This window comes from Rhinolophus ferrumequinum, chromosome 24 (assembly GCF_004115265.2).
Source record: "Rhinolophus ferrumequinum isolate MPI-CBG mRhiFer1 chromosome 24, mRhiFer1_v1.p, whole genome shotgun sequence".
Lineage (NCBI taxonomy): Eukaryota > Metazoa > Chordata > Mammalia > Chiroptera > Rhinolophidae > Rhinolophus > Rhinolophus ferrumequinum.
Genome location: NC_046307.1, coordinates 1440654 through 1461427, shown reverse-complemented (window position 1 = coordinate 1461427; position 20774 = coordinate 1440654). Strand labels below are relative to the sequence as shown.

The 20774-nt window shown below is 54.6% G+C and overlaps 1 protein-coding gene across 4 annotated transcripts in view; it reads left to right on the top strand.

The window, feature by feature from the left end:
• OBSCN (obscurin, cytoskeletal calmodulin and titin-interacting RhoGEF) overlaps positions 1-20774 on the top strand; it is a 156055-nt gene that overhangs the window by 110467 nt on the left and 24814 nt on the right. For 3 of the 4 annotated variants that reach the window (XM_033095762.1, XM_033095760.1, XM_033095761.1), the window contains 21 exons: positions 139-1009; positions 1780-2058; positions 9033-9111; positions 9350-9474; positions 9645-9842; positions 10061-10114; positions 10332-10427; positions 10626-10841; positions 11296-11368; positions 11696-11763; positions 12791-12910; positions 13064-13203; positions 13567-13767; positions 13886-13968; positions 14142-14315; positions 14843-14999; positions 15296-15412; positions 15489-15653; positions 15736-15894; positions 16019-16196; positions 16699-16812. In XM_033095762.1, coding sequence (XP_032951653.1) covers positions 139-1009; positions 1780-2058; positions 9033-9111; positions 9350-9474; positions 9645-9842; positions 10061-10114; positions 10332-10427; positions 10626-10841; positions 11296-11368; positions 11696-11763; positions 12791-12910; positions 13064-13203; positions 13567-13767; positions 13886-13968; positions 14142-14315; positions 14843-14999; positions 15296-15412; positions 15489-15653; positions 15736-15894; positions 16019-16196; positions 16699-16812 — 3667 coding nt within the window. The remainder of the gene's footprint in view (positions 1-138; positions 1010-1779; positions 2059-9032; positions 9112-9349; positions 9475-9644; positions 9843-10060; positions 10115-10331; positions 10428-10625; positions 10842-11295; positions 11369-11695; positions 11764-12790; positions 12911-13063; positions 13204-13566; positions 13768-13885; positions 13969-14141; positions 14316-14842; positions 15000-15295; positions 15413-15488; positions 15654-15735; positions 15895-16018; positions 16197-16698; positions 16813-20774) is intronic. The other variant, XM_033095759.1, reaches the window with a different exon arrangement.

Here is a 20774-nt window from a genome sequence, read left to right as displayed (position 1 = left end):
TGGAGACAGAGTGGTGTGCTGGAGAGAGGCATGGAGCTGGGGCATAGACCAGGCTCTAGCTCTAGCTTGTCCAGGATGCCCCTGTCCATCTTTTCCCTGACCTGGGCCTCAGTTTCCATACCTTACCCATGCACACAGGTTGGGGCCCCAGCAGTCCCCTCTGGGAAGCCACAGAAGCAGCAGGAGCAGCCAGCCGCAGTGTGCCCACTTCCAGGAGGCCTGAGTGCTGAGGACCTGGGTGACCCATCCCTGGACAAGGCAGCCATGAAGATCCAGGCTGTTTTCAAGGGCTACAAGGTGCGAAAGGAGATGAAGCAGCAGGAGGGGCCTGTGTTCCGCCACACATTTGGGGACACTGAGGCACAAGTTGGGGACGTCCTATGTCTGGAGTGTGTGGTGTCCAGCAAGGCAGATGTGCAAGCTCGCTGGCTGAAGGATGGTGTGGAGCTCACTGACGGCCGTCACTACCACATTGACCAGCTTGGGGATGGCACCTGCTCTCTGCTGGTCACTGGCCTGGGCCGTGCCGATGCCGGTCACTACACCTGTCAGGTGAGCAGCAAGTTTGGCCACGTGGCCCACAGCGCCCATGTGGTGGTCAGCGGGACAGAGAGTGAGGCCGAGAGCTCCTCCAGCAGTGAACTGGATGACGCCTTCCGCCGGGCAGCCCGGAGGCTGCACCGTCTCTTCCGCACCAAGGGCCCAGCGGAGGTTTCAGATGAGGAGATCTTCCTGAGCGCGGATGAGGGCTCACTGGAGACCGAGGAGCCTGGGGACTGGCAGACGTACCGCGAGGACGAGCACTTGATCTGCATCCGCTTTGAGGCACTGGCCGAGGCCCGCCAGGCAGCCACCCGCTTCCGGGAGATGTTTGGCACGCTGGGCATCGGGGTGGACATCAGCCTGTCAGAGCAGGGGCCCCGGGGCGTGGAGATGCGCATTGCCAAGGTGTCCCTGGTCCCTGCAGCGCCGCCAGAGCCACTGCCAAGCTTGCTGACCACAGAGACTGGTGAGTCTGCAAGCTGCATGGGGTGGGGTGAAAGAGAGGAGGGTCAATGCTGGTGGGTAACCAGGGTCAGCTGAAAGGTCAAGGAGTTGACTGGGCTCCGGTTTCTGGCCTTTGGCAGATGCTACCCACTGAACTGGGAAGAGCCCTGACTTTGCGGTGGACAGAGCTCATTTCACCCTGTCTCTGCCTGTTACTAGCTAGCCTCTCAGCGTTCTCATCTGTGATCCCACTATGGGAATTCTGGTTTGGGGGCTTTTTCTCCATGAGAGTTTGACATGAAATCTGTATAAAATGCCGGGTTCCATGTGACCCAGTCTGCACCCCATTTCCCACTCCAGCAACTAAAATTAAAAAGCCATCTCATTGTTTATTTGCATGTCCCTAGAAATGACAGAAAGGGTGTTGTTAACCCTCATTGTCATGTCTTGAAATCTCCCCTCTTCAGTTCTGAGCCCCTCATGCTGCCAACCCTGGACTCCCAGCCACACAGCTTTCACCCTCCCTTCACCTCTCCTCCTCCCCATTCCCTCTGCTGTCCCTCTGGCCTCAGGATGTCTTGGAAACCAAGCTGACAAAGGAAGGACTGACCTAGAGAATGGGGAGGAGGGGGAGCTCAGCAGGCAGAGACGGAGTTCTGTTTAGCCACCAGGTCTGTGAGCACTGTCACATGAACGGAGGCCTGCAGGTCACACCTGGGGGACCCGCTGTAGCTGTCACAATTGGGAGTGAGAGGCTGGGGCTAACTCGCACACCCTGCCCGTCCCTCTCAGCCCCAGTGTTCCTGACTGAGCTGCAGAATCAGGAGGTGCAGGACGGGTACCCTGTGAGCTTCGACTGTGTGGTGATGGGCCAGCCCGTGCCCAGTGTGCGCTGGTTCAAGGATGGAAGGGTGCTAGAGGAGGATGACCACTACATGATCAGTGACGACCAGCAGGGCGGCCACCAGCTCATCATCACAGCCGTGGTGCCGGCAGACATGGGTGTCTACCGCTGCCTGGCTGAGAACAGTGTGGGTGTGTCCTCCACCAAGGCTGAGCTTCGCGTGGACTGTGAGTGTGGCCAGCCAGGTTTGCTGGCCAAGGGTGGGTGGTGCGGGGACTCCTGGCTGGAAGGGGCAGTGCTGGGTTGGAGGATGGTCCAGATTTGGGGTCTCAATGCCTTGTGGCCCATGGAGAGCTCTCTGGGAACCCCCTGGGGTGGGGCCTTAACTCCTTGAGAAGCATCAGGGCTAGGAGGGGCCCAGGAACATTTGGATGTGGCCCCCGGACATAGAGGTGGTTAATGGCACTGTGGGCAATAAGAAATACCTGTCAGGTCTCATATGTTTCTGGCTCATAGCTCCTAAATTCCTTGGAATTCCTAAGTGACAAGGGAGGTAGGAGCACCTTTCATTCTAACAAAGTGACGCCTGGTGGACCCTTAGATAGCTCAGGACAGAGGATGATCGCAGCAAAGACCGTGCCATCATCTCTACAAATATGTCCAACTGATTTTTGACAAAAATACAAAAGCAATTAAGTGGAGGAAGGATAGAACTTCAACAGAGTAATTTGGACATTTATAAGCCAAAAAAAAAAAAAAAGAAGAACCTCGACCTTATATGAAAATGAATTCAAGATGGATTATATATTTGTAAAATATAAAACTGTAAGACTTTAGAAAAATAAAACCTAAAGCTAGGAAAGGCCTTTTTATATTTGACCCGTAAAAGGAAAACTTTGTAAAATGGACCTCATCAGAGTTAAAAACTTTTGCTCTGAGAAAAAGACCTGATGTGGAGGGTGAAATGCCACAGACTGGGAGAAAATATCTGCAAACTATATATCTTATAAAGAACTTTATCTAAAATATAGAAGGCATGCTCAATATTAAAAGCAAAAATTGTTTAAAAATCTAATTAGAATAGGAGTGTGTCTAGACATTTCACTGGAAAGGATATACACATGGAAGATGTTCTACATATTAGCCGCCAGGAAACGCACATGCATAGCCCAGTGAGACATCCTTGTACGTTATCAGATGGCTAACCTGAAAAACAGTGATGACACCATATGCAGGTGGGGGAGCAGAGAAGTGGGATCCCTTTGCACTGCTGGTGGGAGTGCAGAACTGTGCAGCCACTCTGGAACCACGGTGTGGCAGTTTTTACAGAACTAACCATGTACCTACCATGTGACCCAGCAATTGTTTTATTGGGCGTTTATCCGAGAAATAAAAGCTCAATTCATAACAAAATCTGTACGTAAATGCTCAGAATGGTTTTATTCCTTTAGCCCCAAACTGGTAACTATCCACCACCTGTCCTTCAGGAGTGAGTGAATGGTTAGCCTGTAGGAAAAAGAACACATTGTGGTCAGCAAGGAAAAGGAACACATTGTGGTCATGTGCAACAGTAATAAAATTGCATTTTATTGCATGAACACTCAATGGAATTCATGTGAAATTTGTGAAGTCTAAACAAGGTCAACAGACGGATTAATGTCACCTTTTATAGTTGAAAGTTAACGTTGCCAGAAACTAAGTGAAGGGTATATGGGATCTTTGCATTGTTTCTTAAAACAGCATGTGAATCTACAGTTCTCTCAAAATAAAAAGGAAAAAAACTATTTAAAACACAGTAACAAGTCAGTTATCTTAAATAAGACAAGATCTTACATATTTCTCCATGTACCTCTATCTCCATGCTTTTTACTCTGTTGTATGGGTCTAGATTTTCATCTGGTGTCACTTTCTTTCAACCCGAAGGATGTTTTAGAACATGTTTTGTAGTCTGGGTAAGCTGGAATTCTTCCAGCTTTTGTATGTCTGAAAAAAAATGTCTTTATTTTGGTTTCATTTTTGAAAGATATTTTTGCTAGGACAGCATTTTCTTCCCATACTTTAAAGACATAGGTCCACTGTCTACTAAGTTGCATTGTTTCCAATGCGAAATATGGTGTCATTCTTGTCTTTGTTTCTCTGCACATAATTTGTCTTTTCTATTGGGATTTTAAATTTTTTAGATGTTTACACACCATAAAATTTGCCATTTAAAAGTGTACAATTCAGTGGTTTTTCGTGTATTCACAAGATTGTGCAACCATCACTACTATCTAATTCTAGAACATTTTCATCATCCCAAAGGGAAACCATACCCATCAGCCATCACTCTCCATCCCCCTCCCAGCCACTGGAAACCACTAATCCACTTTCTCTCTCTGTGGATTTGCCTATTCTGGACATTTCATATATATGGAATCACACAATATGTGGCCTTTTGTGTCTGTCTTCTGTCACTGAGCATGTTTCCAAGGTACATCCATGTGGTAACATACATCAGTACTTCATTCCTTTTTACAGCTGAAAAATACTCCATTGTATATGGATTTCTTACCCATTCATTGGATGATGGTTATCCATTGGTTGCCCAGGCTATTATGGGTAATGCTGGTATGATCAGTCATGTACATGTCTTTTTGTAGATGTATGTTTCCAGTTCTCTTGGATACATACCTAGGAGTGGAATTACTGAGAAATATGGTAATTTTGTCTTTAACTTTTAGAGCAGTCTCCAAATGGTTTTCCACAGCAGCTGCACCATTTTGCATTCCTACCAGCAATGCATGAGAGTTCCAGTTTCCCCGCATCCTTGCCAGCACTTGTTATGTTACTTTTCTTAATAACATCCTAGTGGGTGTGAAGTTTTAACTGCATTTTCCTAGTGGTAATGAATGACTTTGGGTATCTTTTCATGTGCTTGCATGTTTTCTTTGACGAAACATCTATTCAAATCCTTTGCCCATTTTTATATTGGTTATTTGTCTTTTAATTTTGAGTTGTAAAAATTCTTTTCATTTTCCTGAGTACTAGACCTTTATCATATATGTGATTTTTAAATATTTTCTCCTGTTCTGTGGATTGTCTTTTCACTTTCTTGATGGTGTCCTATGATGTACAAGAGTTTTTAATTTTGGTGAAGTCCAGTTTATCTACTTTTTCTTTGGTTGCTTGTGCTTTGGTTGTCATGTCTAAGAACCCACTGCTTAATCCAAGGTCATAAAGATTTGCACCTATGCTTTCATCTAAAAGTTTTATAGTTTTAACTCTTACATTGAAGTCTTTGGTCCATTTTGAGTTCATTTTGTATGTGTTGTAAGACAAGGGCTCAAATTCATTCTTTTCATGTGGAAATTGAGTTGTCCCAGCACCATGTTGAAAAGACTATTTTTTCCCCATAAAAGTGTCTTGGAACTCTTGTCCAAAACTAATTTCCATTAAATGTATGGGTTTATTTCTGACTCTCAATTCCATTCCATTGATTTAAATGTCTGTCATGACATTACCACACTTTCTTGATTACTGTAGCTTTGTAGTAAGTTTTGAAATCTAGAAGTGTTAGTTCTCCAACTTTGTTATTTTTCAAGACTGTTTTGAACATTCTGGGTCTCTTGCATTTTCTTATGATTTTTAGGATCAGCTTGTCAATTTCTGCAAATACGGTCTCTGGATACTTTTTAAGATTTTCTTTTTATCACTGGTTTTGAGTAACTTGATTATATTATATGGTGCACTTTATGTATCCTTGTGTTTGCAGTTAATTGAGCTATTTGGAATTTGGGGTTTATAGTTTCCAATAAGTTTGGAACATGTTTTGCCATTATTCCTTTCCCCCTCATTTGGGGACTTCAGTTACACGTATATCAGGCCACTTGAAGCCATAGTGCAGCTCACTGATACTCTAAGTTTTAAAAATTTTTTTACTGTTCATTTCATTTTGGATTTTTCTATTGCTATGCCTTTATGTTCACTGTTTTTTTCTTAATATCTAATCTGCTATTAGTCTCGTGCACTGTATTTTTAATTTGTAGAACTTCTACTTGAGTCTTTTTTATATGTCGTCTCTACTTAACTTTTCAAACACAGACTACAGTTGTGATACCTGCATTAATATCCTTTGCTGCCAGTTCTAACATCGTGTCAGTTCTGACTGCTTATTCTCCACATTGTGGCTCCTGTTTTCCTGCTTCCTCACATGTCTGGTGATCTGTGACTGGGAACCTGACATTGTGAGTCCTCACTGCCCTGCTGGGAGCTGGATGCTGTGTATTCCTACAAGTCTTCTTGAGCTGTGTTCTGGAAACAGTGACTTCCTTGGAAGCAGTCAGTCCTTTGGGGTCTGGCATGGGATTTGTTAGGTGAGGGCAGAGCTGATCCTCTCCCTCTACTGGGGGGAGAGCGCTCCTGAGCACTCTGCCCAATTCCACAGCCAAATCATGTTTCCAGTCTGGCTGTGGAAACGGGTGGTATCCCAGCTCTTGTGCTCCTCTGGCACTGTTTCCTCTAGTCCTCTCAGATGGCTCCTTCATCACATGCGCGTGCGAGTGTATGGTCTGCTATATCCTCAAGGGAGGGACTCTGTATAGCCACCTCTTCTCTGGTTACCTGTCCTGTGGACTCTAGCTGCCTCTGTCTCCACAACTCAGGATCTACCTGGATCTGCCTCAGTTTCCTCTCCTGGACCTGGAAACTGAAGCAATCACAGGGCTCACCTGTTTCCTCTGTAAGCATTACTGTTCTTACATGTGTTAACCAATGGTCCTTGGTGTCAATTCAATACCAACAGGAATCCCCAATTTGGACTGCGATGAAAAAGGAAACTTTATTCAGTGCAAGCAGCTCAATGGTCATACAGCATGGCTGTGGAACATCACAGCTATGGAGCAGCTCAATAGTGTTACAGCTCAATTATGTAGCAGCATGCTACATAGCTCTGCTCTGCATCCATGTGGTGTGATGTGGTCTGCTCTGCCTGTTCTTTTCCACTCTGGCCCCATGAGACATCTTTGGTGTTTTCGCTCCAGCTAGGCAGTGTAGTCTTCAGTCTCTGGTGGAAAGGGAAAGGGTGTGCTTTGGGCCTAAGGGAAGCTGACTTATATACACAGAAGTTCTCTCCTCTGGTTCCCCCATTGGTCCATCCTCATGCAAATGAGGACTGCAAACCCTCATAGTTTGATTGGTCAAAAAAGCACTGTCCTGATTGGTCAGAATGGAGCCTCTCTGATTGGTCAGTGAAGATGCTGATGGGGGAATATAGCTGCATAGCTCTGATTGGACAGGGAAAACCTCAGTCCTATTGGTCCTACTATTCCAGGAACTCATTTATGAGGACTGGCTCAGATGGCAGGAACATTGTGAACCCCATGTGTTCTTACTTGTGTCAACCAATGGTCACTGGTGTCAATTCAACACCAACAGGAATCCCCAGTTAGGAGTGTGGTGAAGAAGGGAACCTTTTTCAGTGCAAATAGCTCAATTGTAGATACTTCAGTGCAGGCCTCTACCTGAAGCATGGTTTGCACGAGAGAACTCCTGTTAGAAGTGGCTGCTAGGCTCTGCTTTTAAGTTTGAGCCCAGTTAGCCACCAGGAGTCCTTAGTAGGTATTTCTTCTCTCAGCGTCCACACTTGCTTAATGCTTAATGACTTGAAAACCGTTCTGATGATTCTGTACCTAATTCCAGTGTGTGTGGGTTTTCCCCACAACAAGCAACTCTGTGACGCCAGCTTTGTGTCTTAAAATTTAACTCAGTCCTGACACTGCCTATGTGGACACAGCATCAGTCCCCACAGGTCGAGGGTCCTAGAAGACTGCCCCCTTCCCCTTCAGATGATAATGGTGAACCCAGGTGTCACCTGTGCTTCTGACTGACTGGCTATAAATAAGAGGTTCCCTCACCCCCTCTTTGGGTTCCATTAATTTACTAGAGCAGCTCACAGAACTCGGATAAACATGTTACTTACTAGATTGCTGGTTTATTATAAACAATATCATCCAGGAGCAGCCAGATGGAAGAGACGCACAGGGTGAGGTATGGAGAAGGGGCGAGGGGCTTCCCTGTCTTCTCTCAGCCCACCACTCTCCCAGCATCTCCACGTGTTCACCAACCCGAGCTCTCGGAACCCCCGTCCTTCAGGGTTTTTATGGAGGCTTCGTTACACAGGCACCGGTGATTACATCACCGGCCATTGGTGATTGGTTCAACCTCCACCCCTCTCCTTTCCCCAGAGGGACTGAAAGTTCTAACCCTCTAATCACATGGTTGGTTCCCTTGGCAACCAGCCCCCATCCTTAGGGGTTTTCCAAAATCACTTCATTCACATAAACTCAGGGGTGGTTGACAAGGGTTCATATTATGAATATCAGGACACAGTTATCCTCAGCACAGAAAATTCCAAGGGTTTTAGGAACTCTGTGCCAGGAACAGTACAAGGACCAAATACATATTTTTTACTATAAATCACAACATCACAATCATTGTTTCATGTATTTTGTTCGTTTTGGTTGTCTCAGGTGGGAGGGTATCTTAGTTCGGGCTGCTACAACAAAGTGCCATAGACTTGTTGGCTTATGGACAACAGAAATGTATTTCTTAGTTTTGGAGGTTGGAGGTCTGAGGTCAGGGTGCCAGCACAGTTGGGTCCTTCGAAGTGGTAGATGGCCCCCTTCTCGCTACGTCTTCACATGGTGGGAGTAGCTCTGTGGGGTCCCTTTCATAAGGGCATTAACCCCATTCATGAAGGCCCCCATCTTCATGACCTAACCACCTCCCAAAGGTTCCACCTTGAAATACCATCACCTTAGGGTTAGGTTTCAACATATGAATTGGGGGATGCACAAACATCCAGTCCATAGCAGAACATCCAGTCCCTGTTACTCCATTGTGGCTACACGTGGAAGTCCCCAGGTATGGGTTTTGAGGCCCAGATACGTCATTCCCATTCTCTAGAGGGATGGAACTGGAAGATGCTGCTACTGTCCCTGCCTGCCATTTATGAAGCCCACAGTCACCCTGTATTTACAATTTGTTGGGTCTTGTAGTTAGTAACAGCCTGGGGAAAGGGAGGGGTCCCAGGGTAGCTGTGTCCCCGTGACTTCTGAACCAGGTGGATAAGTGGCTCCCAGGAACAACTGGTGGCCTCTAGGGTGGGGCTGTGCCCTGGCAGAGGGGCCTCGGGCCTGGCTCCAGCTGCACCCTCCATCCCCAGTGACCAGCACCGACTACGACACTGCCGCAGATGCCACAGAGACCTCATCCTACTTCAGCGCCCAAGGCTACTTGTCCAGGTGGGGACCATGCAAGGGTGGGCAGTGCCGAGCAGGCTGGCAGTCCTGGGCCTAGAGTGGGGGATGGCTATGCCAGCTTGAACTGACAGAATCTCTGTCCTGGAGGCTTTAGCCAGGCTACACAGTTTCTGTCCAGCATGTTAACAGGAGACCTAAGAAGCCATCTAGGCCTGACCCCACCCCTGCCCTGGACCCCTTACCCAGCCACATCACACTGCCCCTCTCTGTTCCCTGCCAGCCGCGAGCAGGAGGGTGCAGAGTCTACGTCAGAGGAGGGGCAGTTGCCCCAGGTGGTAGAGGAGCTGAAAGACCTCCAGGTGGCCCCTGGCACACGCCTGGCCAAGTTCCAGCTCAAGGTGAAAGGTGAGAGGTGAGGGGGGAGGGCCGGAGGGCCAGGCGCTGCCTCCTGCCAGCAGAGGTCGGGTGGTCACCATGGCCAGGGTATCTCCAGGAATCCCCTCCCTGGGCCACATGGAAGGCATGCTGCCCAGTGGGCAGTGGCTCTGTGCTGACCACTCCCCCTATGGCTCCAGGCTACCCGGCACCCCACCTCTACTGGTTTAAAGATGGGCAGCCCCTGGCCACTTCTGCGCACATCCGTTTAGTGGACAAGAAGACGCTGCACACCCTGGAGGTCCTCTCGGTCACCAGCGAGGATGCTGGCCAGTACTCGGCCTACATCAGCAATGCCGTGGGCGCCGCCTACTCATCTGCTCGGCTGCTGGTTCGAGGTGAGTGCTGGCGCTGATGTCGGCAGGCTTGGGCTGGGCCTGCGGTCATTGCCCCATGTGTAGAAGTGTAGTGGGTGGGCAGATGCCTGCTCGGGTTCCGGAAGGTCCTGGGTGTAGGAGTGAGCAGGCCACCCTTTGGACTCCTACCCTGGGAGCAGGTTCCCAGGCCCAGGCGGGAGGCACCTTCTTCCTGCAGATCTGACTTCCCTACTTTTCAGGCCCCAATGACCCAGAAGAGAAGCCAGCAGCAGGTGAGCCAAGCCCAGCAGCAGGTGAGCCAAGCCCAGAAGGGCAAGGGGAGAGCAGGAGGCCCAGCAGGGTGGTGTGGGCACGCCCATCCAGTGAAGAGAGGGTGGAATGCAGGACACATGCTGCAGGGAGGCCACCCAGCCAGGTTGGGGAGGGAACCTGGGAGGAGGGGCAGAGCCTACCCACCACACAGAGCTGTGGCTCTCCATGAATCACCAGCAGCCACTTGTGTGTCCCCAGACGTGCAGCAGCTCTTGCCACCCCGATTCCTAGAGAAGTTCACCTCCAAGAAGGTGAAGAAGGGTTCCAGCATCACTTTCTCTGTGAAGGTTGAAGGTAAAGCATCCTGCTCCACACTGAGGACCCCCAGGGAAGCTCAGTGCAGCCCTCCCCCACTCACGACCCCTACACCCCAGGGGGGCTTAGAGCAGCCTATGCCCATTCAGGACCCCCAGGGAGGTAAGAGGCAACCCCCCCTCCCAAAGCCCCCTTCCCAGTGTGGGGCTGACTGCCCACCATCCACTCTTGCCCCAGGTCTCCCCACCCCGGCTGTTCACTGGCTGCGGGAGGAGGCAGAGCGGGTGCTGTGGATCTGCCAGGACACGCCGGGCTACACAATAGCCAGCTCTGCCCAGCAGCACAGCTTGGTCCTGCTGGATGTGGGCCGAGAGCACCAGGGCACCTACACTTGCATCGCTTCCAGTGCTGCTGGCCAGGCCCTCTGTTCTGCCAGCCTGCATGTTTCTGGCTGTGAGTGAGCATGAGTGGCCTGGCGGGGATGGGAGGCGGCTGGGCCTCCTTCTGGGGACATACGCCCCCTCCCTGGAACCCTCCCCAGACCTCTCTCCCGTCTGCTCTACCTGAGCACAGGCCCCCGGGGCCAGCTCCCCGCCACCCTGTGGGCTCTGCTCAGCAGGCTGAGACCCTCTAGCAGCCTCCTGACTCCATGAGTGGTCTCTTCCTGGGCCCTGCTCAGCCGCTCTGTGGGCTGGGCTGGTGCATCAAGGGCAGACCTATTCCTGTCCACACCACTGGTGGGCTGGCTGTGGGCTGAGTTGTGATGCCCTGCACAGCCCTTCCTCAGGGCTCTGGATGGACAGGCCCAGGGCGCCTGGTAGGGGTGGCCCAGACATCCCCAGCAGGGTCCCCACCAGAATCAGCTCAGCATGGGTGTCATGCTGGTAGTTACCTGTTCTCTTCACAGTGCCCAGGGAAGTGGGGGCAGCAGGGGAACCGACTGGGGTGAAGGAGGCCCTCATCTCCACCTTCCTGCAGGGGTGAGTGAGGGGCTGTGCCAGAGCTGGTAGTGGGGTTAGGGGGTGTCATAGGGGCCCTGGCCCTTGGGAGGACAATGCTACTGCTGGAGGCCTGTCTTGAACCGCAGCTGGCTCTGCCCCTTGAAGGCAGTGTGGCTTAGGCTAGCCCTTGTCTCTCTGTGCCTCAGTTTCCCCATTATAAAAGCGAGGGCCCCCTGGGGCCTGACTGGCACCCGGCCCGCTCTTCCCAGACCCTCTTTCTGTCAGAAGTTTCCTCATGCTCTTCCTGCCCAAGGGTGCGGGTGATGGGTCCATTCTAGGCCCTCAGGAGACCCCTGCCCCCTTTAGGACCCAAGCCATCTCTGCACAGATGCCAGAAGCTGCAGATTTTGCCAACCTTGCCGGGCAGAGGAAAGGTACGGGCTGGGCAGATGCACGTCTGCTCCGGCAAGGGCAGCTGAGCCCTGATGCGGGACAGCCAAGGCCCAATGTGGAGTGGGGTGTGGATGAGGCTGCCTGGCCCCAGATGACCCAGCTGTGGGCTAGGTCTCCCACACGTCCCCTCGCGGGCCCGATTCTGAGCCCTGGTTCGTTTCAAGGCCAGCCAGCCCTTGGCTCAGCACTCATGTCCAGCAGGCTATGTGGAGCCCTGGAGCGGAGCAGGCAGCTGCCAAGTCAGGGCTGGGGAGAGGGCCCCCACATGTCCAGCCCCTTCCTGGCCACCTGCATGGGGCATCCTGGCACCTTGGCGTGTTTTCAATTATTTTTGTTGAATATATTGAGTCTGCACAGAAGTAGAGAGGAGACAGCCGAGCATCCCACATGCCCATCGCCCACCTTCAGGTCACTTCTCAGCTAACCTACACCTACTCTTGTTCCCTGCATGTTCCCTCCCCCGGACCCCCACAGTCAGCCCTCATTCACCCTTAATCCCAGCTGCTGGGGCTCTGCTCCGCACCCTCAGGAGATAAATTGGGTCCTGCCCCCTGCCTTAAGTGTCCAGATCCCTCCCTCATCTCCCACTGCCTGGTTGAGCTCCCTGTGCCACCCCCAAGCCCCTTCGCAGACCAGCTGCCAAATGGCCGATGTGAATGGAAGAGGCACAAACCCTGTTGGGCCCCAACAACTGTAACCTCCTCCTCTACCCTGGCCTCTACCCAGTCAGCCTTCAGCTGTCCAGGCCCAGCACCCTGCAGCCACGCTGGCCACTTGCTGTGCCCTGACTACCCACTGTCCCTCTGCCCAGGACCTGCTTCCCTTCATTCGTGGCGCCTCGGTCACACCTTGGCTCAGATACCCACGAGCCATTAAGGCTCCTCGTCCTGGTCAGCCCTCTCTCCTTCCAGCAGCATAGCCCTGAGCCTGTGTCCCCGCATCTCCCCTGAATCCCGAGCTCAGGCTCATCTGTAATGCTCGCTGGCTGAGTTAGGGTCTGGCCCCCAGGAGAGCCCCTGGCAGCTGAGGCCCGTGGCCACCTGTCCCTGGCTGAGGTGGGCACGGAGGAGTTTCTGCAGAAGCTGACCTCACAGATCACGGAGATGGTGTCGGCCAAGATCACGCAGGGTGAGGAGCCAGCCCAGAGCGAGGTCCTGGGTGTGACTTGGGGAGACAGTGACCCAGGGTCAGGGCCCTCCCCACCTGCACCCTGAAGACCTATGGGGAGGGGCACAGGAGAGGAGCTGGCCCTTTCCAGTGTCACAATCCCTGTGCCCCCAGCCAAGTTGCAGGTGCCCGGAGGTGACAGTGATGAGGAATCCAAGACCCCATCTGCATCCCCCCGGCATGGCCGCTCACGCCCCTCCTCCAGTGTCCAGGACTCATCCTCGGAGTCAGAGGATGGGGACTCCCGGGGAGAGGTATACATGTGGGGGGAAGAAGGGGCTGGGGGTGACTGGAGCCCGCAAAGGGAAACAGGAGTTGGGGGATGGGGTGGGAAACGGGGGGCCCTCGGGTGGCAGAGTGGAGGAGGCTGAGGGTGCACTCCTGAGCAGCCAACATCACCACCATGACCCAGGCTTCCCCTTGCCCCTCTGGGGTGGCCCCACTGGCACCCCCAATAGGGTTTCCATCAGCAGAGATTGGTTGTGCTTATTCTAGAACTTCACAGAATGTCAGGATGGTTTCTTCCTCTCCTCTTAATGCCAGGGGTCTTGTGGCTTGGGGCCTTGGGAGGCCCTGCTGGTATCTTTCTGGGTCTGACTCAGATTCTCTCCCCCCAGATCTTTGACATCTACGTGGTCACGGCCGACTACCTGCCCCTGGGGGCCGAGCAGGATGCCATCTCACTACGGGAGGGCCAGTACGTGGAGGTGCTGGACTCAGCCCACCCACTTCGCTGGCTTGTACGTACCAAGCCCACCAAGTCCAGCCCCTCGCGGCAGGGCTGGGTGTCGCCTGCCTACTTGGACAAAAGGCTCAAGGTAGCTGGCCAGCCAGGGGGTGCATTCTGGGATTGTCCCCCCATGAGGACGGGAGCCAGATCCCTGCAGGGCTGGGCCAACACCCCCACCACCTAAAACCCTCTTTGTTCCTCATCAGCTGTCACCCGAGTGGGGGCCCACGGAGGCCCCTGAGTTTCCCAGGGAGGCCGTGTCCGAGGATGAGTACAAGGCACGGCTGAGGTGAGGGGCCACTGGCTGGGACTGTAGGGGAGTTGGGGTCTTTGCCTGACGACTTCATGCAGTGGGATGGCCTTGTGGGGGTGCCCTCCTCCACCATCTCCCTGGCTCAAGGCTGCACATGAGAGGAGGTGCCCATTCAGCAGCTGAACTGGCCCCTCACGCTCTGCCCCCAGCTCTGTCATCCAAGAGCTGCTGAGCTCCGAGCAGGCCTTCGTTAGCAGCCTGCAGTTCCTGCAGGGCCACCACATGCGGCACCTGGACAGCTGTCCCCACGTGCCCACTGCAGTGGCCAGCCAGAAGGCCGTCATCTTCCGCAACGTGCAGGACCTCAGCAACTTCCACAACAGGTGGGTGGGCAGGTGGGCCTCGAGGCTGCGCGGACACATACCACACACTCCACACACTCACACACGTGTGTGTACCCCTAGGGCTGGGCCTCGGGGGTGCTGACTTGATTTACCTTTGGTGCACCGCACCCTGTACGAGGACACACTTGTCTCCAGAAATAGGCGTGTGCAGCTGGCTTACCCATGGAAGTGCCTGCAGTGCTCCCGCCTGCGGCAGCCCATGTCCGTGGGCACACACACACCTGTGCATACCCTTACATGTGTGGGCACAGGGGTACACGGGCACACATGTACTTGTGCACACATGCCTACATGTACATGAATTTCTTTGCATGCCTGCATACATGTGCACACCCTCACACATCACACATGCATACCCCTCAGCCCAACACAGTCCCTTCTCACTCTCCAGGAGCCACTGGGACCAGGCCCTGGCAGGAACCTGTTTCCTCCCAAACTGGAGGGCTGGATCATGGGTCGTGGGTAGGGTCCTGATGCTGGCCCTCACGATGTACCCTCCACGGCAGCTTCCTGCAGGAGCTACAGAGCTGTGACACAGACGATGACGTGGCCATGTGCTTCATCAAGAACCAGGCAGCCTTCGAGAAGTATCTGGAGTTCCTGGTGGGCCGAGTGCAGGCCGAGTCGGTGGTGGTCAGCACGGCCGTGCAGGAGTTCTACAAGGTGCCCCTGTCCCCCGGCCAGCACTGGCTCCCATCTCCAAGGGAATCTCTCATGACCCTGCCCAACCCCCATAGCCTGCCCAGGCCCCTGGGCCCTGGCTTAGTGAGAAAAGCAGGCAGAGGCCCTGAAGCTCTGTTCACCCTTCAGTAACCCGCCATCACTGGGGTGTGGGTGAGGCCCACCCAGGGAGTAAAGGCTGTGTGAGTGCTCTTGGGCTCTGGGTGACACCCTGGGTGACGTGGGCCATCTGAGGGCCTTGTCCTCCTGCCCTGAAACCCACCCTTCTGTTCCCGCAGAAATACACAGAGGAGGTGCTGTCGGCGGCCAACCCCTCACAGCCACCCCCGCCGCCGCTACAGCACTTCCTGGAGCAGCCGGTGCAGCGGGTCCAGCAGTACCAGGCCCTGCTCAAGGTCAGCAGCCGCCCCTCGCCCCTCGCCCCACAGGTCCCATGGCCAGCAGGCACACCCTGACTCGCTGTCTCCCCAGGAGCTGATCCGCAACAAGGCGCGGAACCGGCAGAACTGCGCACTGCTGGAGCAGGCCTATGCGGTGGTGTCGGCCCTGCCGCAGCGCGCCGAGAACCAGCTGCACGTGTCGCTCATGGAGAACTATCCGGGCACCCTGGAGGCCCTGGGCGAGCCCATCCGCCAGGTCTGGGGGATGCCGTGCAGGGCGGGCCGTGGGGCCATGGGGGCTGCTTCCCAGGCTGAGTGAGTGCCCACCACTCCCCCAGGGCCACTTCATCGTGTGGGAGGGAGCACCGGGCGCGCGCATGCCCTGGAAGGGCCACCACCGCCACGTCTTCCTGTTCCGACACCACCTGGTAGTCTGCAAGCCCAGGCGGGACTCACGCACCGACACCTTCAGCTACATGTTCCGGAACATGATGAAGGTGTGTGGGCGCTGTCTGGGTCCCAAGTGGGCAGAGGGGGCCTGCAGGGCGTGTGGGCAGGAGGAGGCCTAGGCTGGTCTTCTGGCCGCATCCCAGATGGTCAGCCCTCGTCCTCCCCCCACAGCTGAGCAGCATCGACCTGAATGAGCAGGTGGAGGGCGATGACCGTGCCTTTGAGGTGTGGCACGAGCGGGAGGACTCAGTGCGCAAGTACCTACTGCAGGCGCGGACTGTCATCACCAAGAACGCCTGGGTGAAGGAGATCTGCGGCATCCAGCAGCGCCTGGCCCTGCCCATCTGGCGTGAGTGCCTGGTCCTGGCAGTAAGGCCAGAAACGGGAACTGAACCTTTTAGCTCAGCCGTCTGACTTGGGGGCACCCAAGTCAGGCCCCTGGCCCTGCCTGGGCAGCCACCAGGGAAAAGGCTGCCTCCTGGGGCAGATGGCTCACTCTCCCCTCTGTCAGTTCAGCCTCTTGTTGGGCTGAGTTGGGGTGCTGGGCTGGTCCTGACCACAGTGGGGGAAACTTGGGGTTCACTTAGGGGCCCCCAACACAGGGCAGACACCCAGACTGGGTTCAGGGTGTGAAGGGTCTGCTCCACACCTGGAGTGGGAACAAGGCTCCCCATTGCACACCTTACTCGCCACACTTCCCAGCACCCCCCAGTCACAGCCAGCCTGCCTCCAACATGGCAAAGGGCGGTGTCCGTAACAACCATGCCCTCGGCTGGGCTTCTGTCCCTGCCAGGGGTGCACTGAGGGCACAGCTAAGCACTCAGGGCCTGGGTGTGTATGTGTGTCCCCAGGCCCCCCAGATTTCGAGGAAGAGCTGGCTGACTGCACTGCCGAACTGGGTGAAACAGTCAAGCTGGCCTGCCGTGTGACAGGCACGCCCAAGCCCATCATCAGCTGGTACAAAGGTAGGCCTCTGAGCCCAGGGCTGCTGGCCTTGCCACAAGCTGGGTGGGTCCTGGTCAGAGGCCAGGCATGAGGGACAGGCCTCCTGCTCCAGCTGCCCACTCCCGAACCAAAGACAGACTGGCCAGGGTACACGCGGGTGGTTGGGCAAGGGAGGGCATGCATTGACCATGTCCGAGGGGCTGACCTTCTAGAGGAGGAGACAAGTGACAGCAGAGAGACAAACGAGTAATGTGAAGTGGGGAGCAAGATCACCAGTCAGAGAAAACGTAGCCTGGCAGACGTGTTGGAAGGCTCCAAGGGGCAGCCAGGAGCCCGGGGCACCAATACGGGCACAGCAAGGAATAAGGGCTGTGGTGGGATCTCAGATTTGTTCTGACTGTGATGTGAGCTGCAGAGTTCTGGGATCCCTACGGGGCACCCTCACTCTAACACCGAGGCTGGGGAGTCCCACGAACACCTTCAGGTTCCATGAGTCAATGGAAGGACTCAGAACTCAGCAGAGCCACTCCCCTCAGGGTTCCAATTTATTGCAGTGAGAAGGAAGAGGTGTGAGGAGTGGGGTCCAGGTGGGGTGAAGGTGTCCCCACCACCCTGTGGAGTTGTGCGGACAGCACCTGTTCTCCTGGCTTTGACGTGTGACAGCACACAGAGAGTGGTCAACCAGGGACTCTCACCAAGCTTTGGTGTCCAGGGTTTCTGTTGGGGATCATCCACATTGTCATGGCTGACCTCAGTCACTACCCCTTTAGAGGTCAACCTGATGTCGTGTGACCCAAAGCTCCCATGTTAAATCAGTCTAGCGTAAACCATTCGGTGTGGTTCAGGCCTCCAAGGTAAATCAGGATACTCTGGTCAGGGGTCGCCTCGGCTGGCAGGTAGGCCTCAGCTGGGTTGGCAGGTAAGCTGCACCTGAGCGGGCTTACACTTGGGCTAACAGGTAGGCCTCTGAGTTCCTAATTCAGTATGAATAACCAAGTTTAATCCTGGTTTTAGAGGAAGCGTCCCAGGGCTACCAGTCTTTGCTGTCCTGCTTGTCCACAGCCAGTCAGGGGCATTTGTTTATCCAGAAGGGCAAAGGATGGGGCTGGAAAAGACATGTAGGGGCATATTGCTGGGACACGCAGGAGGGGCCATCCCTGTGGCCCATGGTCAGAGTTACATGGCAGAGCTGCTGCATGCCACATGTGGTTCCCGGTGGCAGCTAGAGAGAGCTGCGGGGATCGTCCATCTGGAGGGAAGCCCACTGGCTCACATTCGGGGGTCTACGGCAGTCTCTTCCCAGCCGCTTTGCCCTGCACAGAGTCTCCGCAGCTCATCCTTCCCGCCATCCCTCCTCACCCAGACCTTTAGCCTGGAGGGCAGGCTCAGAGGGACCCCATTCATAGAAGTCATCCAGAAGTGACTCTGTGCCCCTCGGGCCCTCCCTTATGCCAAGCTGCCACCAGGGGCATGTGCTGGCCAGCTGGCTGCGTCTGAGGGGAAAGAAGGACGCACCTTGCCCAGGCAGTCAGGGAAGGATCCTACGTTCCCAACTGTGCTGGACAGTCCTTGGTCTCTTTCACCCTGGCTATTATCTGGGAGGCTCTGGAAGGGATAACCTGTCTGAGACAGCTGCTTCCTGTGAGTGGAGGAGGCTAGTGGCAGCTGCATGGTCAGCTCATGTTGACACAGTGGTCAAACTGCAGGTGGCCCATGTGGCACACTTGGCCATGGGGTGTGGCCAGAGCCGGCCGCTGGCAGACCCAAAGCAGCATCATGGTGGGAAACAACACAGATAGCTCCGGGAGGCACTGCCCCACCAAGACAGGGGTCCACCCCATGCAGTGTGCCTCACGGCCCCAAGGAAGGCGGGGGAGGGTTTCCATCAGCCCATCTATAGTTTGTTAAGTGGCAAATCAAACAGCCAAGCCATTCACAACAGCTCAAGGTCAGTGAGCACCTAACGACCTTGGCCAGGAAGAGCAGCATCAGGCAGCAGTCAGACTTGCCAGCCGGCAAAATGTCATCACACGGCAGGAGCTGAGTGTTGGGGACAGAGGCCCAAGTGTTGACCCCCCCCCACCCACCCTGGGGCAGCCAGCAGGGAGCAGAGGGCACTGGAGATGTGTATTAGAGACCTCACTGCCTGAATGCACAGTGGACCCGTTACAGCCACCCAGTCTACATCAGCTGGAGCCACAGGAGCTGAGACTGGATCAGGCTAGTGACAATCCTGTCCTCTGGCTGTGCTGCACAGTTGAATTGGGACACAGCCTCTTCTGTCACCCCAGCTCCCTTCACGTCATCCAGGAGCCTGGAACCCCCTTTTCCCCATGGGGTTCTGAACACCAACCCGGGAAAGCACAGTCTGCTGGGCTCGGCCAGTTACATGCTCCAACAGCCACCTCCCCACATGTAGGGCAGGGAATTCCAAACACAGCAAGCATCAGGGCCAAGAGGTAGGAGCCACAGGGTCCCCTCACTTGGCCCCAAGGTGACATTATCTTCCTTGCTCACGGGGAGCCCTGTGGAGAGTCCATCCGTGCGACCCAGGTGCCTGAATCCCGCAGAGCTGTGAAGGTCTGCGTCCTTCTGCCCAAGGTCCCTGGTATAGCAGACAGGCAGTCCCTCTGGCACAGGGAGACTAACACCCACCCCTGATAATTTTTCTCGTAAAGTTGTGGAGGCCAGGTGGAGGAGGGAGGGGCTGGGGGCAGCGATGGAACAAGACCCGCTTCCGGCTCAGTGACGTCAGGTGTGGGGCTTGCTCAAACCCTCAGCCAGGTAGCATCACCACTGCTGCTGACGCTGTTTCAGCTCTGGGACCCCTCCCATTACAGCCACAGCACAGCGCTCTCTGGGGCTCTGTCCCCCCGGCTGCCCGGGGCTTCGCTTGCACAGTGGTGACCACGTAGCCGTCAGTGGCCTGCGCAGTGGCGTCATCTCCATCCTCTCTCCAGGAGGTCCGAGCAAGGTTCCTGAGGAGGCAGGGCCACCTGTCGGAACACACTTACACGGCCCCGTGGACCACCTCTTGCAGCTGTCACCAGCATTCTAGATGCCACCCGGGTGCCACAAGCTGGCATGCCGGCCACTGACAGCTTCCTGTAGGCTTTTTCTGTTCAGGGAGGTGTCCTGCGCCAGGGCCCACTGCATATATCGGCCCCCTTACTGTCGTCTCCAAGAGAACGCTGTACGTGTGCGTGCTCAGTGCCCCTCCTCATGCCCACCGTTCTGCTCACTCCTGCCCCTCCCCATCGGGGTTGACAATGGCCCAACACAGGCTGAAGCCTTTGTTGGTGTTTCGGAAGAGGGCCGTATATGCGAAACGGCCCCTGAACGCAGAAGGAGCAGAGGGAGCAGAGACCAAGGCAAAGTGCAGCTGGTCGGTCAGTGAGTGTGTAACAGGCGATTTAGTACGGACATGCAAGCCGGTCAGATCTCCACTCTCCACCCCAAAGACGGTTTCAGCTAAAACCTGAGTCATGTGCTAGGAGAGGAGTGTGTTTAAGGGGAGCCAGCTGCCCCGTGCCAAGAGGCTCTGGCACCAAAGCTGGTTATCAGACAACACTAGTTGAGGGCAGATCCCTCCAGAAGTAGAGCACAGACTTCTCGGGTGGGGGCCCAGGAGTCAAGGCAGTGGATTAGCTGCGAAACAAGCCAGCAGTTCTGTCCACACAGTTGGGGAGCCAGCGACCTGAGGCTGAACCAATACCATCCCAGCTCCGAAAAGAGTGAGTCAACCAAGGCGACGACCCGGAGTCTGTCTGTGAACCTCCTTCTCTGAACCCCCTTCTCAGTACATAAGGCTGCAACCACCTGCTTAGTTTTTCTCAGTTCCCAGGCAGCAAGGGGGGTGGTGTTGCTGCTGCCCAGCCGACCACACCGTTTCGGCATATCCACCACCGAGTTCCATGGACCTCCCTCAGGTCCTAGTAACTGGCCACCTTCTTTCTCTTCTGGAACCCCAGCCTCTGACAGT